General features: G+C 37.7%; 1 protein-coding gene across 1 annotated transcript; it reads right to left on the reverse strand.

Annotated features, from left to right (window-relative positions):
• Positions 1 to 1,759: 1,759 nt before the first annotated feature.
• Positions 1,760 to 18,925, reverse strand: LOC140947900 (uncharacterized). Its single transcript, XM_073397120.1, has 19 exons — positions 18,803 to 18,925; positions 16,605 to 16,757; positions 15,807 to 15,869; positions 14,954 to 15,133; positions 14,220 to 14,295; positions 13,396 to 13,474; positions 12,467 to 12,560; positions 12,189 to 12,252; positions 11,508 to 11,590; positions 10,468 to 10,634; positions 9,374 to 9,413; positions 8,231 to 8,290; positions 6,819 to 6,967; positions 5,939 to 5,970; positions 5,755 to 5,850; positions 5,029 to 5,138; positions 4,277 to 4,381; positions 3,107 to 3,237; positions 1,760 to 2,620 (listed from the first exon to the last, which is right to left on the reverse strand). Exons 1-19 carry the CDS (start codon positions 18,833 to 18,835, stop codon positions 2,410 to 2,412), a joined length of 1,926 nt encoding a protein of 641 aa, XP_073253221.1. The 5' UTR covers positions 18,836 to 18,925; the 3' UTR covers positions 1,760 to 2,409.

The following is an 18,925-nucleotide window of genomic DNA, read 5'->3' on the forward strand; positions in this document are numbered from 1 at the left end:
ATTATATTCGGTGGCGGAAACATTACTTTGAAGTGCGTTGGGAGGGAGAACGCTCTCAAAATAAGAATGTTAATGTTAAAACTCTTCGAACCTTCAATTCCAGATGAAGACAAAAGCCTGATTACACGTCACATGAACTTAACGTTAAATAGACGTAGTGACCTGCTATCATGCACTCTCCCTTTATCTCCGTAATCTGCTTTTTTTCCTTCTCGACCCTAAGAAGTAAATTAAAGAAGCAAAAAATAAATAAAAGTAACGGCTGATCTGATGTTAAATAGACAGCTATCAGTCATATATTGGCGATCATTTCGTTTTGTCTTTAGCTCATTCTGAAATCGAAATTGAGCACTATACTGAAACGCCTGTCTAATGCATCATTCAATTCCACATGCGCCCAGCTCCCCCCCCGGGCTACTGCGGGGCATTTGCCCGCCTTGTCAGTCCCGGGGGTGGGGAATTTGCAAATTTTGCACTGTCCGGGGGCAGGGCATTTGCCAACCCCGGGTCATTCCCGAGCTTTTGACACGCACGCGGTTTCAAAATATAACTACACAGAAGGTTGCACTGGAAAAAAGCAGATTGACTCATCTGTCAAGGACAGGAATAAATTGAAGAGGGTTGTAAAGGCATGTTCTCGATTTCACATGTATGTACGCATTTCTTCATTGCTAATATTAAGCCAGAATTACGTAGCGAAATTGGAGCTATCGATGTGAATCAACGTTTTCTGGTTATTGAATCAAATTTCTGTTGATATTATTTGAAGAACATCCTTTCATATCTATAAAACTATTTATGACATATAACTTTACAGCACTCTATTAATTTTTATGTCTATAATTTCATACCAATACTAACACCATAAACTAGTGCATGTCGTCGCGGCGTGAAATCTTAATTACAAAGGAAGACGTTAATTGAAACAAAAAATGGCCCATTAAAATGCTATGGCACTATCTGACTGTGCGATCAATGAAAAATGTTGCAGTGTTGACGGAGGACGGGGCATTTGCCCTTCTTTTTTCGCCCCCACCCCGGGGGATTTGACAGCTCAAGAGTCCCCACCCCCGGGAATTTGCCATCCAAGGCAAAAAAAAAAAGTGCTAACGCCCGGGGGGGGGGGGGAGGGCTGGGCGCAGGTGGAATTGACTGATGCATAAAACCAACCAAACAAAAAAAAAAGAACAGCCCCCCTCAAAAACCCAACCACGCACAACTTGGAAACCAAAAAGGTGGCAAACACTTACCTTGGCAACAAATGTATGGAACCATTAATGGATATTGGCCCATATATGATTCACGCGAGGACCTAGAAATCTAATATTCGCTGAAATTTGTCTATTTTTATATCCCGTCGTGCTGCGAAGCTCGTTTCTCGAAGCTTCGTTTTTTCGCTCAGTTAACTTAAACCAAAGAAACATTGATGTATGAATTTTGTGAAAGAAATTTGTTCTTCTTGCCTCAACGTTGCGGATATTTGGAATACGCATTTCAACAAAGTGCAACATGCCAACAAGAACTATTATTTTATTAGCAAAAATAGGTCATTGCAATGCCGTAAAATACATTACTGTATAGTGAGGCTTTATACTACAAGGCGATGCGTCAAGTATTCGACAACACTATAAGACAACCCAGTTGTAACTAAACTTACAGTCCGTTAATTAACAGTCAGAGCCGGCAAAATGTTGAAGAGATAAATAAATAATACTGAGAGATAAAAGATAAATAACTAAACTGTTCTGACTGTTCTTTGTTACAAAAAAAAAAACTGACATAAAAGTTGCTAATGTTTCCTTTTTTGGTTCAAGGATTTAAACGGTTTCTTTAGAAATAATCTTTCTGTTGACGGTTCCTATACGTCAGTTTTAGTAGTAATTTGTCTCAAATCGTCTTAAAAACAAACACTGTAAACAAATCAAGGTAATCAAATGCAGCTACGCTTTCCTTTCTTAAAAAAATTAGACTTCAAGTATCATACACAATGATGTTAGTACAAAATATTTACAGTTGTGGAAAGTGATTGCGCATCAAAAGAATATTAGAAACTCCTATACCTCTTAAATCAGATTAAGCTCGTTTGGCGATTGGAGGAGAAACTGTCACGTGCCATGTGTCAAAACCTAAAAAAACTCCCTTATCTGGTAGTGGGAACAACTCACGTGATCGGGTCGTGTACCTTGAAAACGCGGGAAAACTAAGCTCTAGTCGAAGTGGTCATGGCAGAAAAATGACAATTTGTTTTTATACTTTGATTTGAAGGGTACGACAAAACACCGGAGGGAACAGTACGAGAAACTGTATTGTATAGATGTGGGAGTCAAACACCAAAAATATGGTTCTGTAAACCTAAAATCTCAAGGGAAAATTGAGACGAGATAACGCCACTCCAAGCAAACAAAGCTCTCAAAGAGCTTTCTTGACAGGTAGACTTGCGACCACTCCACCGGAGCTAGTTTTGGACTTGTTACTTGATAGGGAAGATTGTTTTCCCACAGGTTTAACGTTATGTAACTTCATGAGGCCGTGATCTGCCATGCGCCACGCATCTCTGTCCGATGATTCGTTCTTGATTTGTATCAACACCTCATCCAGACCAAGCTCGACGATTTCATCCCTGAGGGTAAAGAACAAAAATAATCATTAAAAAAATAATAACCAAAGCCTTCGCATTTCGACCATCTTTCACGTAAAACTTGAAGTTTCACGTGATTCCATTCATTCTTAGTGAAAGTCCAAACTGGCTACATACTTGCGGAGCATGCGTAATAGCAACCTGAAGATTAGGATCGGGGGCACCTCTTGTCACTCGCAATTACCACTACTGACAATAACTGCGGAAATTTGCTCATTGGTCAATAGCTATATTACGTGATATGATAACGCGTTTTGGAAAACGTTTAACGTTATTGTTGAACAAATTGATTGTTGAATTTTTCATACTGGACTAGGCTACGGCTTCTGCAGTATTTGAATTTCTCGTTTATTCTCCATAATGTATAGGTTACTATAGCAACAACATAACCTTTTAAGACACCCTTAATTTTGGATTTAAGCGTTCAACGCTCGATTCAAACCAGCTCTGATGAATTCATTCACTTACTTGTTTTCATGAGACTCAATCATCGCCAAAACAATCTTCGCTACAACATTCTGCAGCAACGGATCTAAGCTGTAAGAAAACTCCATCAAACAGGGCTTTAATTCCTCAGACTCGACCAACTTCTGACAAGCCTAAAACAAAAAATATAGAGTTCATTAAGGTAGTTTCCTTACCGCTTGTATGGATGTCTGAACCCCGTCTGCAAAGCATGAAAGGGCGCAGCGCACTTGATTCGTGGACAGGCTCATTGCGCTGACTAGTCCCGCGCGTGTTTTCCCGAACGCATGGCATCAAGGGAACTCCAGACGAAGAAAGTGCAGTTATGTCCTTCCCAGCATTCCCCGCGACTTTTATTACATTTCATTTGAAATACAGTCAAAACTCCATGTGCGACCACCTCTCGTAAGCGACCACCTCACACAAGCGACCACTCATCCAAAACACCAAAATTTTCCCAGTCAAAGCCTTACAGTTGGAACTTCTAGTAAACGACCACCTCACCTAAGCGACCGCGACCACTTTTTGGGCCTGAAAGTTTAATGATTTTCCATTGTTTTTAAATTGTTGTAAGCGACCACTTGACGCATTCTCTGATCTCTATGTTCCCTTTTTCGAGAACATCGTGGTGTCTCTTAACACAGAGGAACTCTTAGTATACAGCTCATGTCAATAATACAACGTCGTCTTAAAAAGGTTTCAACTATGAAACTATGAAACCATGGTGCTTTGGATAAGGGGTTGCTTGTGACGGGTGATCTCACATAAAGGTTTAAGCTTAACTTGATACCTAGGCTATAAATTTGGTACCAAAAAGCTCATTACTGAAACTTGGAGGCTGATTTAACAACAGAACGGGAACGTCAGTTGACGACGGGAAAGCGCGCGGAAAGGACTAAACGCTACTTCCGGTGCCCAATTTGGGCTCTGCCATTGGTCAAGCCAGTTGCTTGATTTGCGCGCGCCGTCGTCAGCTGACGTTCCTGTTCTGTTGCTAAATCAGCTAACAGATGACGACGACGAGAAATGGCAAATGAGCGGTGATGTTAGATGACACCGCATATCCCAGTCTCTTGCTCCCAGACTTGTCGCCTAATTTGTTTGATGGCAACTTTCCATCACGTTAGAGCGTCCTCATCCACCTTCCCAAACAGATTTTAACCTTTTACCAACCTGTTCATTTTCAGCGTAATATAAGATAATTTTCCCTGCCAGCAGGAACAACTGTTCATCATCAGTCAGTTTAGGAAGAGTCAACAGCAATTCAAGAAGGGATTCCTGTAAAAACATGGAAAATTATTGTGTCATCTTCACCAAACAACGTTCCCCTCAAACACGCACGCACGCACACGAACACACCCACCCAACAGCCACATGCAAGTACGAATACACCCACCCAACACCTGAGCAACAACCATCCCACATGTAAAAACGCAGAGAGAGAGTCTAAAGAGATATACACAAAACCATGCAACAATCCTAGTGTTTGACCTTTACAGTGAATAGAGAGTTTTAAGATACTGAGACGAGGACGACTACGAGTACGAAATTTTCTCAATACTGAGTATTGCTCACGCGTGAACCAGCGTCATTTTGGCGGGAAAACGTGATAGCCGCCGTCATTCTACTACGAGTTTTAGCGCGAATGTCGTTTGTTGGTTGCGGGAACAAGTTATCAAATGTATGAAGTTTCATCATTTTGCCATCAGGAGAGGGGTTAACCTCCTTCAGTATAAATAACCGTGCTAACTTCTTTGGTGAAAAAAAAAGTAAAATGAAGCTTTTGGGGGGGTGTTTTCTTTTTCGGAACACTCGCGAAAAGTTTAAGTTAAATCTCGTACCCGTACTAGCTTGTTCTCGTCCTCAGATGTAAAGCTCTAATAAATACATAATGCAAACAAACATAAACAAACATAACAACATACATGCTGTATGATGACATCTGAATTCTCGATCGCCAACAGCTCCAGTGTTTGAAGTGACAGTCGCTGTGTTTCTGGATCTCGAAGTCTGCACAAATGTACAAGTGACGTGGCTAAAGATAAAACAAAACCTTTTAGAGAAAGACCACAGCCCTGGGGATGGAGGACACTTCCATACAATTACATGGCATGCATACGGGGATGTGCCATTGGACAGAGCGTGGTGTTTTTGCTTCCCTGTTAAGTCAGTGTCACCAACCAGTGGCTTACATGTACACAGGCGCACTGAGAGATCGCGCAAGACAAGGCAAAATGACTGGAAACAAGCAAAGCGAAAGGCGGGCCGTCCCAACGTCCTTTGAGCCAAAATTTACACACAGAGAGAAAGTAACTGGGAATGACCTAGGTCACCGATGATCCTATTAAGGGCTACACACAATCAGAGTCACGTTCATATTGGGGACCTTAAGCAAATCGCTGCGGCGTCCTCTACTTCGCGGTCGTGGATGCAGAGACCTGGGGAGAGTACGTCACTGTAGCTCGCCAAATTTCAACGTTAAGCAAGCGGCAGGAGTGAATACAGGATTTACTTTCACTGTTAGTAAAACGCAGGGAAGACGTAATTACTGGAAAAACTTCTATCGAGATGTAACTGCCATGAGCTACAGGGTTCAAAGCAACTATACTCTCACTGTAGACTAGTAACGCAAAAGTAATGGGCTCTTTTACCTGGAGCACTTTGGCGCGACAGCATAACTCTTATCTCCGCAGTGAATGCAAGTTCAAGGAAAATTGCAGCAACAATACGAGAAGCTGGAATTTGCACTGGAAAAGGAAAAAGATAACTTGATCAATCCGATTGTTTGTACACTCTGCTGTAGCTGATTTCATTGATAACAATATTATATCTTACCTCGTTCCGCTACATAACAGAGGTCATCCAGTCTGCAAATCAATAGAAAAGTTTTTACAATGAAATATCACTTCTGCTCATGGTTTGTTGAGGGATATGGCACACCATTGCAATTTATTTATTTAGTTATTTGAATGTTATAGGCAGACATAGGACGAAGGGGGAATTCCCTTGAGAATATCACATGACCTACACTAGGAAAACAAAACATACGAACTAGGGAGATCTATTTTTATAACGCCAGTATGTAAAGAAAGTCATGTCCGATAGCCCGGGACTAGCTGCTATCAGGCTGTTGAATTCTCTTTTAACTTGTCTCACGTGCAAGTGATGTTTTGGGGGAATTCAAATAACAGAAGAACTGTAATCGACACTGTTCATCAAAACACTTTTAGAGCTGCAATCCTGGACAAAAGTCCTTGGGACAGTACTGCAATATTCATATTCATTCGGTCATTTCTCGGTTCCGTATTAAAACAGTGCATCCTTTTCGAAATTTTCTTGCAGTTCTTTCTCCCCCCACCCTATACAAAGTTGAAACTCGGAAAAAATTCTGGATACACGCGTCCAACATTGTTTGTGGGGTGAGGGGAGGGGTTGGACCTATGTGAATCAGAAAACGCCCCAGAAATTTAAAATTGTCCCAAGACTTTTGTCCATGATTGTAGCTATTTAAAATGACTTTTGGGCTACTTCATGCTAGCTACAGCTTACCCGAATTGCAAGTAACTAACTTCCCTGGCACCTGCGTATGTATGTTATGTTCACAAGTCACTTACCAAATCAAGTCGCTAACTTTTATTATTTAGTTCACGATATCAATGCATGAAAAAGAAGAACAAAAAACTAGAGGATGGATTATCAGACTACAAGTTTTTACCCATTTTCTGCAATGACCACTTCTCTGTTTTCTTCACTGTCAGACACAATGTAAGAGAGAGCTGTAACAGCTTCATTGACCACACGATTCTCCTTGGAGTGTAGCAGAGCACACATGGTACGAACCCCACCTAACTCTACAAACTGATCCTGATAATAAACACATACAACACAACATGTCACAATGATGACCTGTAAATATCAAATATCTTAGTATTACAAGGATTTTTCTGATGATCTGAAGGGTACTACTACTTTCTTGGCATCACAAGGCAGTCACCAGATGAGATAATACAAAAGATTGAAAAGATAGTTAACAATTAATGAATGACGCTGAATATCTTATGAAGAATTTTGACATCATTTCCTCGTTAAATTTGGTCATCAGTAACTGGTTATGGTGAATTATGCGTGTGTTTTTAGCCAATCAGAATTGGGGAAATATTTTGAATAATAACCACATCACAACACAATGCCAATACCCTCTGAAGGACAATGGTTTAAGAAGTGGCCATTGCATGGAGGGTTAATCAACAACATTTTATACAGTAAGGCTCCACCGTGATGTCCTTTTATAGACCACTTCTGACTACATAGGTACCCCTCGCATATAACTTCTATGACTCAGAAAAAATAGTGCCGCTTTCACAAACCTAGAAACAGTAAGTCTTCATTTCATTATACGTAGAATATAAAGGTACGTCTGCATCAGAGATAATTCTATTAAAGGTTCTTTCAAGTACCTAAATGAAAGATTTTTCTGTCCTTTTATATACCAGGAGCCCATAACTCGGAAATAGCAACTTCCATCACCTCGTGGCACGGCTTTTTTACTGACCAGTTTATTTTTACAACGATTTTGGCGCGAATTTAGAATATCTTACAGGTCCCACAAACCACTCAGCAAACCAAAACCCCTGAAAGTGGCATTTTGACCTTTTAATGATGTTTAGCTTTCTTTTGTCATATCTTTTATTTATAATGCGCTCATGAACGGAGCGGAGCTCCCATTTTCGTGAGAAATTATAAGTCTTCTATAACTTATCTAAAAATAAGCCAGTTCATTAAAAACGCCGTGACATAGGCCTAGTATAGAATTTTTCACTTCCAGTTATGGGCTCCTGTATCAATTCATGAAATCCTTACCCTTTTATCCACCTGAAGCCTGAAAAAGATACCGTCTTTAAGCGGACCCTTCCGTATATATGGAGTACCCAAAGGGGAGGAGGGGTATTGCCACAATAAAAAAAAATATTTAAGTAAGCAGCCCCCCATTGCCTGTATGAGTGCAAGCAAAGCTGGGAACATTGACATGTAATCCAACATTTAAAGATTAAACATTGGCTGCTGTTCCTATACAGTCTAGAGCAACAGAGTAAGTTTTCAGTTCGAATTAAGAAAATAAACACCAACCTGAATAACAGGGACAGTTAACAGCTCTGATATGGCCTCGATGGCATATTCTTGAGTAGCCTGGAAGAAGAAAAGAAAATCATTTCAATGATGCTCTTTTTAAAATCGCCAATTGGCAAAGAAAAAAACAACAACAACCTCAAAGCGGAAATTGTTTCTGTATCCGTGTTCTCCACGTAAACCCAACGTAAAGTTATTCCACCTTCTAGAATCTTCCTCCCTTCACTCACTCAGTGTAAACAGCCCCTAAGAAGTTTCTGGAAGTTTCACGTTGTAGTCTTGCAAAACAACGGCAAAGAAATGTACAAAAAAAGTGTGCTGCACGTGCAAAGCTGCTTTTTTTGCTGATTAGACCTATTTTTGTTTTTCACCGATCTCCGGCGTTGCCTTCGCCGCTTAGCATTACACGATTTTATATTTTGTTTCAACAAACTATAAATATTATCGAGAGCTTCGGTTTTAGCCCTGGCTAAATCCATATATTATATATAAAGGGGCTTAAATTCAGATTTTTAATCGTTGGCTCACTACAAAAAATATTTTTTTATGATACGGACTCATCTAATTTGAAAAATGATGAGAAAATAATTAAAAGGGAGAATATTTTAAGGGAAAGGCAGAAAGTAAGTGGAATAATTAAATGATTGCCTATATGTGAGTGTAGATCTTGAATAGCACTGTTTCTGATAGTGACAGGTTGCAACAACCTAGAGAGCGGTGCAGACTTTAACTCTGAAGATAGACTATGAGCAGTACCAATTTTTCCTCAGGGGCAGCAGCGCGAGTGAAACGCAAGCGCGCGTGAAAATGACCCCACACGAGAAAGGCGAGACGTGGGGGTGATTTTCATGCACGCTTGCGTTTGGTTCACTCTGCTATCCTAAAGGAAAAATGGGCACTACTCATAGTATACTCTGAAAATGACTACTGCACAGATATTTGAAAGATCAGTGACCGTAAACAATAGTCCTATTCAGGACTACACTCACCCAGAAGATCATACTCCACCTTCATCAGAAAATTTTAATTTTAATATTAAAATATTAACCTGCAGGACAACTGAATAGGTGTCTGGAAAAATAGTCATTTTAAAATTAACTTGTTTAAAGAACAAAGAAAATAACGATCTGATATAACCAGTACCTGGTCTTGTGACAAACATAAATTCATCAAAGCTTCAATCCTAGGCAGAGGAAGAGAAAGAAAATGTCTTAATGCTTTAATTTGTAACTATGAGAACAGGATAAAATGAAACTACCGTAAAATTCTGAAAATAAGCCCCTCCAAATATAAGCCCCTCAAAATCGTAACACAAAAAACCCTCCGTTAAATCGCCCCTCCGAATATAAGCCCCCCCAGGGGCTTGTAATTGGAATTTGCCTTCAAATACAAAGTAAAACAAAGCAAAAATGGTAAATTTCCTTCCCACCACAAACTAGCTCAATCGATTTTAAAATGCAAAATTTCCTCCATAGATAAGCCCCCCCGAATATGAGCCCCTCCAAAAATAAGCCCCTCAAAAAAGGTCTTTGGAAAATATAAGCCCCGGGGCTTATTTTCGGAATTTTACAGTATTTAACAACAGTAGCTCCACATTTTTAGAATATTCATTACCAGGAACCTTTTTTGTTAGATTATTTTTTGAGATCTAAGTGATCAGTGGTTAAGAGCATTCAATGTGCCAACATATTAAGACATTCTGGATAATAATTACTCTTAAGGTCTCAATACGATGGTATATTGACTTCATATGTTTACAAATATTAAAATACCATGTCCTTGATCACAAATTGTCCCCGTTTGTCCCTTTTCCTACCACAGTCATAATTAATATACATGGAGGGTTGAGCACAGTATATTAATCAGTCCAAAGAAATGCTATGCATTGTGCATAAATAAATTACTATGCATTATGAATTATAAATACTAACTAAATATTTATTATTGTAACTGTTACTGTGTTAAAAACTCATTATCATCATTAACATACCCAAAAACAAAGGAAAATAAAATTAAAACCAGGGAAAATAATAAAAATAATTATCATTATTTTAGTAACAGTATATTAATAATGCAAGTGTTTTGAAGAACTGGGATAGAAAGGCTAAAAACATATACATAATTTGTTACTACGGTTTGCACTCCGCTAAGACCATGCATAGTCTATGCACTTTGTGTGCAATTAGTTTAGAAACTCGCTTTTGCAATTTAAATAAAAATGTTAATAGCTAGCCTACCCTCCTTCCTGTACAATTCTAAATTTTGTATCATCTCCTGTGGCAGCTAAGCTGGCCAATTCAAATGCAGCATTTCTTCTTTCCTTTACACTTCCAGTTTTGGCGCTCTTCATCACTTTGTCAATGTCTCTGATCTGGACCAGGTACGTCTCAATCAAGTCGCCAACCTGTTGGTAGGCCACACAGACAAAGTACATTTCCATTAATATTGCTTCTAAGAATGCCAGTCTAAAACAGTTCACCTGACATAATAAACTCTCACTACTTGACAGTCAGTGAATACCATCCATCTACCATCTAGCTTTGTTAATTACTCAATTAATTAATATCTTTGTATCCTCTCCACCTTTGATAATAGATTAGTAAATTGTATGAGCTCTGTAACTAGTTTTGCAAATCAGTGATTTTGTTACAAATAGTTATGTCAAGTCCTGGGACTCATCTTGTGAAAAATCATGAGTCCTTTATAAGTTCAGAACCAATGAGTTCCAGTTAAAAAAAAAAAATAGTCTGCAATTGTTAATGCTTTGACCTTTATGTAACCAGACAGTTAATCTAAAGACAAACTCCAAAACTCTGTATTACAGTACACTGAAATTAAAATATAGTCCTTCTATTTTGAAGCAAAACAATGGCTAAAAGAAATACATGTATGCATCATTCAAAAACAGCCATAATAACTCCCACAGAAATTAATTTAGGGAGGCATTAGGGAGGCAGGACACAGAGCTAACAAAATAACTGCAAATGAAACCATCTCCCATTAGAAACTGTAAGTTGTGGTAGTGGCAAACTCAAAAGCTTTGCTTCTTTGGCCACTATGACTTTTCCATAGTAATACATATAATAACATGGTAAACCAGCTCTGATTTTCTTTTCTTTTTGTTCCTATTTCTGTTGTATTCATGTACTTTTGAATAAGTGAAAATAAAATAAAATGATTGAAGTGCTGTTGTATTGTTGTGTGGCAGACATATGGCATTCAGTGTGTGAGAACTTAAACTTGAACAGACAAAATACAACACATTCACAACTCTAACCTCTGTCTTGAAGTTGTGGTAAAGAATGGCACAAATCAACACACTGATGACCAAACAAACAGTTTGTCCACAATACAAGACAACTGCAAATAAGAAATACAATAAATTGCAACTACATTCTCTTTGGGTCTTTTGCTAGGCATATTTTTTTTAAAACTGAAGTGGACAACCTAGAGTGATTTACAAATGAAAATTAGATAGCAGTGACAGGGGCGGGGGGTTCAGGTCACATGGCATTTCAAATTTCAGTTGTATTTGTTTCATGTCTTCCCCCATTCCCTGACATGCCCCGCCGACCCTCCCTTGATTTTTTTTCGGGTTGTTGTGGGATTTCAAGTAGTGCCTTAAATCTGGTTTTTCTTGTATGTTAGCCTTGTATCTAGGCTCAGTATCAGTCGTTTTGTTAATGGCTCTCTTTGTACTGTAACGCTAATGATTTGTCTGTTGATATAATAAAGGTCAAGCGGCATTGTCGGCTTGGCATGGCTCCGAGTTGTGTGTGAGAGGGGTGTTTTGATTAGCGATGCAAAGCTCCTTTCAAAGTGCTTTTTCTATTTTGGTTATCTACCCCTTTGGATATACACATGTAAGCCCCTCTGTTAAAAGCCCTCCTAAAGTGCGTTACAAAAAATAACGTATAAGCGACATTTTGTGGTATTTTATTGAAGTAGACCAACTTACTTGACCAGTACATCAGTTCCTTCTGTCGCAAGCAGGTTTGTTCTTCGGTGTCACACTCATAAGCCTGTAAAAGAAGTTGATTAGCTAATCCATTCTTTACTTCAGGTCCAGAAACAGTTAACTCAAGTATAAGTTCCCAAGTCTTGGATCAATAGACATTTGGTTTGGGCCAGTAAAATGTTACGATCATATGCTTTATCTTTAATGTTTTGATTTAATGTTTAACTTGTAATTTGCTAAAGAAAGTGTGGCTAATTAATGCTACATCCTGTACTCACCAGTAATTCCAATAAAACATAAATTCCCATCAGCAGTGAAGCAGTGACATTCATAACGGCTCCAACAGAAAATGCAATCACGAAGGTGTTTTTGCTGCAACACAAATCAAATACGAGGACAGATGCTTAAGGATGCCTACCATAATACTTGCCTAGACTATTGAGCACATAATAATAATAATCATAATCATAATAATCATAATCATAATCATAATAATCATAATAATCATAATAATAATAATCATAATAATAATAATAATCATAATAATAATAATAATGGTTTATTAACAGTGCATCCACCTAGTGGCTCTTCACCTGTTAAAAACTACAAATTATATAAAAAATGAAAAACTATAATATACTACAAAAAAAATTGAATTGAAATCTACAATATAAAAAGCAAAAATATCGGACTATAAAAAGATATTGTATAAAAAATAAAAATGTTATAAAGATTAGTAATAGTAATACAACCCTATATGCAATTTACAAACTATTTACAAATGTTTTATTTAATAGATAGGTATTAACTTCCCTACAGTACACTTTGAAATCGCTACAGTTTCTAATATTTGCCAGAAGGACATTAAATAACTTGGCAGCAGAGTCTTGAAAAGTGCCCCTCTCCATTGGTATAGTTAATCTTGTTGCTGCTCCTGACCGCAAAGATCACAGAGGTTTAACTGTACCTAGTGGTACGTGAGACGGCCAGCTGGGAGAGTACAAAGCCTGGTGAACGAGTTTGAGAAACGTGGAAATCTCTTTGCTGTCTTACTGGTAACCACCCTATCTTAACAATATCGTTAATGTAAAAGCACATGGCTATGACCTTATGTACCCCTACATGATTGTTACAGCTGTACTGTACTGTGACATTCTAAAAATAAAAAAAACAAACAGAGTAAGTGAAATAATGACAATGAACTTACTTCATTCCATATTTTCCCACAAATCCTCCAAGTCTGGTATAGTTAGGACAGTACAAGAAACCAAATAACATCAGAGCTCCTGCACAAATTTTAGCAAACCAATACACAGTTTAAAAAAAACATCAGAGATTACATCTTAAACTTAAATGTACCATATTTCCCTGAATAATTAAGTTCCCATGCTCTAATAAGCCCCCAAGTCCCAGTGCCCAGTTGTTTGAAGGGGTGAGATTTTAATCCGCATTTGTTTTTTCTTTTGTTCAAAAGCATTTTGCAGGATAATTTTCTGCATTTTTTAAATAGTGTCCAATCATCAAATAATTTGTAGACAAAATGAATCAAAATTAATGTAATTGTTGTGAAAAGAAAATGGCCGAACAGTCAGCGGAACATTTTACTCGTTTCACGATGAACTGTTGTCTAAAAACATAGCAAGAAGACAACTCGCTTGAAAACATCTGCTTTTTGGAGCATATTTGCAGACCTGAAAAGCCCTTTAACTTCTAAACATGCACTATCAAGATGAACTTTAAACATGGACAAACGTAAGCATGTTTTAGCTTGTTTTTAAACCAGGAATTATTTTGAATGAATAATAAAGCAATTAATGAATTCGGCTTTTGTAGGATGTGAAGAATTGTGCAGATGAGGGTGTTTTCAGCCTCGGTGGATAACACCCCCCTCGATCTACATTTTAATTCTTCATATCCTACGAAAGCTGAGTTCATTAATAGGTAATTATACTTTTTAGATTGTCATAAATGCTTAATTAAAGATCAAATCTTTAAAAAAAATGTTATAATATGCTAAAGACTATTTTTCACCTGTCCACAATGCAGAGAACCAGTAAATAGTAGTGAATGATAAAACCGTAGCCAAGAAATGGATCCATAACAAAACCTATAAACACATAAAAAATGAACCTTATAAAAAAGGGAAAAAAAATTATCACAGTCTCCTAACACACTAAAGGAACATTTTCAGTTGGTCAGTCATATGGGACAAAAATCTCATGTTGGAGAGCAAATAAAGCACTTGGACAAGACAAACCGCAAAGGAAATTACCAGATTAGTTTTGTACCATGTGAATGACCAGCAACAAAAAGCTAATCTGTAGGTTATACTGATTTCCAAAATTAACTGTAGCCTCTTAGCCAATGTAAAGACAGATAGTAATTACAATGACAATGTTTAATATTTAGAGTTTAAACTTTTAGGAGTAGAATAAGGCACACCACAAGGTGGTATGTATCACAGTAAACACATTTTTTTGTGGCAGTGTCAAGTTTTAGTAATAAAGCAACATGTAACACACGAGTAGTTCTTCTGGGGAGCAGTTACTCTTTCTTTAACAAGTTAAGCAATCCAAAAAATAATTTAAGACTTGAAAGACATATCGACTGGTTCCATGAGGGACAAGCATACATGTAACTGATAAAGTGATTTGTTATATACCACAACAAAGACATTTCGATCAGGTAATGGAACATTTAAGTCACAAAATTTTGCCGCATCACTACCTCAGGCACTTTAGGCAGAAAAAGATTCATTTTTATACCTTGAATGAGCCTAGCAAAGATTCTCTCCGTTCAAAAATAGAAACTTCCTTCCTCAAAGCCTTTTGAACATCATCTAGCTCTTCTTGACCCAAGAGATGAGCTCTTGAACTGAAGTCATGTACATCTGAAGCAGCTCCGTCTTGATAAAGTGCTTCATTACCATAAACAGTACTGTAGGACTGTAAGAGAGAATGGATGATATTTCACACCAAACAATTTCACCAGTCACAATAATTCTAAAGATGAGTTTAGTTTAACAAAATAATGGGGAAACAGACCCCAAGGATTCAGATGTCTGTATTTTTTGAAAGACATTGTCGTGGTAACTGTTTGGAAAGTTGCAAAGTTGTAATCATACATTGGTGAGTTTATGCAACAGGACGACAGGAAGAAAAGGATGGAAAAACGCTTGTGTGTGACAAACGTGACAGGGCTACTACTAAGTAGTGAAGATCAAGTCTTGATCTTCACTTAACATTAATGTTTTCTGGTCTTTGATAAAAAATATCTGTTTAAAGGCAAGTAAAGTTACTTCAAACAAAATTATTGTCATGCTTGTCACACAAGATTTGCCATCTTCTTTCCTCTCCCGTCCTGTTTCTTAAGTTCACTATTATGTAACAAAAGAGGTGATTAAACACACCAAATGAATCATATTTCCATGGCATTTTCAATTTCCTTTATCTCCTAATAACCATTTGTAACTATGAATGACATGATAAGAGTTAGGAAATTAAAAATTGACTAGATATTGTCGGTTGAAACCATTTTTTTCAGAATTTCACATTAACCACAACATGCATCTGAAACCAATACATAAAAAAATAAGAAAAATACTACAACATAGCTTACCCCTCTTTTTCTCTTACTCATTGGAACCATTTTGATAACAGAATTATCCAGAATCCTATAATCCTGAAATTAGGACAAAGAGAATAATATAGAGAAGAAGTCAGTTGTGTGAATGCACGTTACCATGGTAGCAAAATTTCTGATCTTAACAATCTTTCTTGACAGAGAAAGCCACTTGCATTTTTGAAAAATGGATGATATACGTGGGTAATAATTTTTAATAAGATCACCACATTCAGATTTCTATTGTTGATAAAATTAACTTATTTGCAATATTCAAGAGAACAACACTATAGCTAGTCTCTCAGAACCTCACTGTTGTGAATTTCAAACAAGTCAATAAAACCTTTCAATACAACACATGTACTGTAAAAGTAACGTTCTAGAGAATAACAATGGATTCGGCTTTCATATGATCTGAAGAATTATGAAGATCTCATGTGGTGTTGTTATTCACCCTCTTTGATTTCCATTTGTCCGACCAACAAGTGAGGGTTTTGGGGGTATTCAAATATTACAGAAGAACCGCAATCATGTCCGCCCATCAAATTTTTTTTGCGACCTAGTAAAAATGATTCTTGGGCTAGAACATGATTATGAGCTACAGCTTGCCTAAAGGGCTATCCTTCAAGAGCAGATACCTTTTTTGGCTCTTTTCTCGCCAGGTGAAACAAGAGCCAAAAAAGGCATCTGCTATTGCAGTCTACTGAAGAACTGTCAAACTTTTGTAAATAACTTTCTTCACAACCTTGATCATACTCAGCCTCATCCAATTACTTATTATTCCTGATTACTTACTTCAAAAGTGTAACCATCTCTGAGATATTCTCCCTTGAATCGGAAGCGAAACTGATGCTCAGCTCTTCCCAGTTCATACAAAATGTGCAGCATCTGTGCTCTTGCTCTTGCGATGGTCTCATGTGGGTTACACACCAGAGTAAAGGTCTTACTCTGCACAAAAAGAAACATAACATAGTTGAAAGCTTTTGCTGGTATGTACAGTCAAGTCTGTCTGTAGGTGGACATCTTTGGGACATCCATTCTTAAGGAGATCGATGTCTCCCTTATAGAGAGTCAAAGAAAGATCTGACGAATGCAGGGCTGTCATTAAGAGCAAAGGGTCAGGGAATCCCCGCTACTATGAACATGGCCCCCGGCTACTTTCATAGAAAGCAAAAGAAATCCCTTGCTGTTTGATTTTCAACCTAGCTACTTGTTGTATTTACCTGGCAACTTGAAATCTTAGTGACAACCCTTATAAATGGCTTATTGGAACTGTTCAAAAAAAAAATAATCAAAGTGCCATTCCAATAATTTATTAAAGTCCAGCCCTGGTGCCCAGGTTTTTCTGAGGAGGTATAACAAAGAAAATTGGAATGAGGTCATGAGATTGAGGATGAATGAGAAATGCAATAACCATTTTCTGAAGACTTATTAGACATTACCGTAAATGTACTTGTATTGGACACATTTTCTGAGGAGACAAATAATTTATTATAGTGTAGGAATGCTCTTTTAGCAGGTGGGAAGAATTTGTTATTTTCCTGAGATTTAATCCCTTGGCCACCAAGGATGTATATATACGTCCTGTGTGAGGTCAAGCAGCAACCCAGGACGTATATGTACGTCCTCAGACAAAATTAATGAAATCACCAAAAGTCTGGTAATTCAAGTTGCCTTGAATAAACGAACTCCAGTCATTGAAAAAGGTTACCAGTTGCTGGTTGTATTTGGCTCTGGTAGGCAAGGGGTTAATGGTGGCCTTTTTGTTTGTTTGGGAAAGGAGGGAGGGATTTGGATACTAAAACTTATTCATAAAACAACCCCATTGTCATATTCATGATTCAGGCACTCTTCCCCCTTGAACTTGTCTGGAAGGTACAGTGTACATGTACCAGACCTAAAAAGAACTGCATGATAGGCCACATGCTTTATAAATACTAGTAATCGTTTGGGAACTGTAGAATTTTTCTTGGTGCCAAACTGGTGACGTCTTTCTTCGCGTAACGACAGTTTACGGTTATCTCGCCACTAACAAAATTGCCACCAAGAAGTCAACTTGCCAAGAATGAATAACTTGGAAATATAATTGACACAGTTTAATGCCTAGGATTACTTACCTAAGAATTACTTTATTGTCAAGCTTATTCTAATTTGAAGTCGATTCAGTTACAAACCTATCGATCCTTATTGAAGTTCTTTGCGTTGAACTTCGGTCGTCCAATTTTGTTAATCACTCGTATGATTACAGACCGAATTGGACTCCACTCAGTCCTGTTACCATTACTAATACTCCTGATACTGGGTAATACATGCAGGTTCAGTGAATGTAAACTTTGACATTTGAGAAATAGAGAAGTTTTATAATCACCAAATTTCTTTGAAATAATGATTACAATAATAATAATAATACAGTAACGGTTAAGAGAAAATTTCTGTTCATGAAAGTTTTTTCATTATTTTGTTGCCCATGCTAAGGACTTATAAATACAATAAAGCTAAGTTCTATTATTGGTGGCGATTTCGTTGGTGGAGAGATGTTTGGTGGCGAGGTGACCATGTACCTTCCCGTGCAACACCATTCAATATTTTCCCTCTTCCATAATGTGCCTACTCCTCCGTTTTATTATGCTTATAACTACAAAATCTCCACGCATATTTTGTGCATCAAACAATGCTTTTGCGAGCATCTAGCAATTCATGTCATATGTTTTTATACGAGGACGTTTTCAGGTTTCAAGCAAGATTGCAGGAACTATTTCATGCCAGAAAAAGTCTGACCTCTGCAACCGGCTATGATATTTATCCAAAAGTAAGCTTAAGTTAACCACTTAGATATATTAAATGTAAGATTGAAGCAAAGATCACTTCGCACGCTCCCCTGTCACTAAGAAACGTACAAACAGCTGAACAGGTCACAAACCAAAACATGGATTTTTTTTCCATGCAGATATCTCCTTCTTGAGCTGCGTAAGCATTTCATACATTCCACTTACCGGAAAAGCTTTGCTTTCAACGTAAATCAACATGGCTGCCAGTTAAAAGTTCACAACCTTGAAATGAAAATCAAATCGTGGAGAGAAAGGAATTTTCGGTCGCCATGTTTGTCTCGATTGACG

Source organism: Porites lutea, chromosome 1 (genome assembly GCF_958299795.1).
Source record: "Porites lutea chromosome 1, jaPorLute2.1, whole genome shotgun sequence".
In the NCBI taxonomy this organism is placed as follows: Eukaryota; Metazoa; Cnidaria; class Anthozoa; order Scleractinia; family Poritidae; genus Porites; species Porites lutea.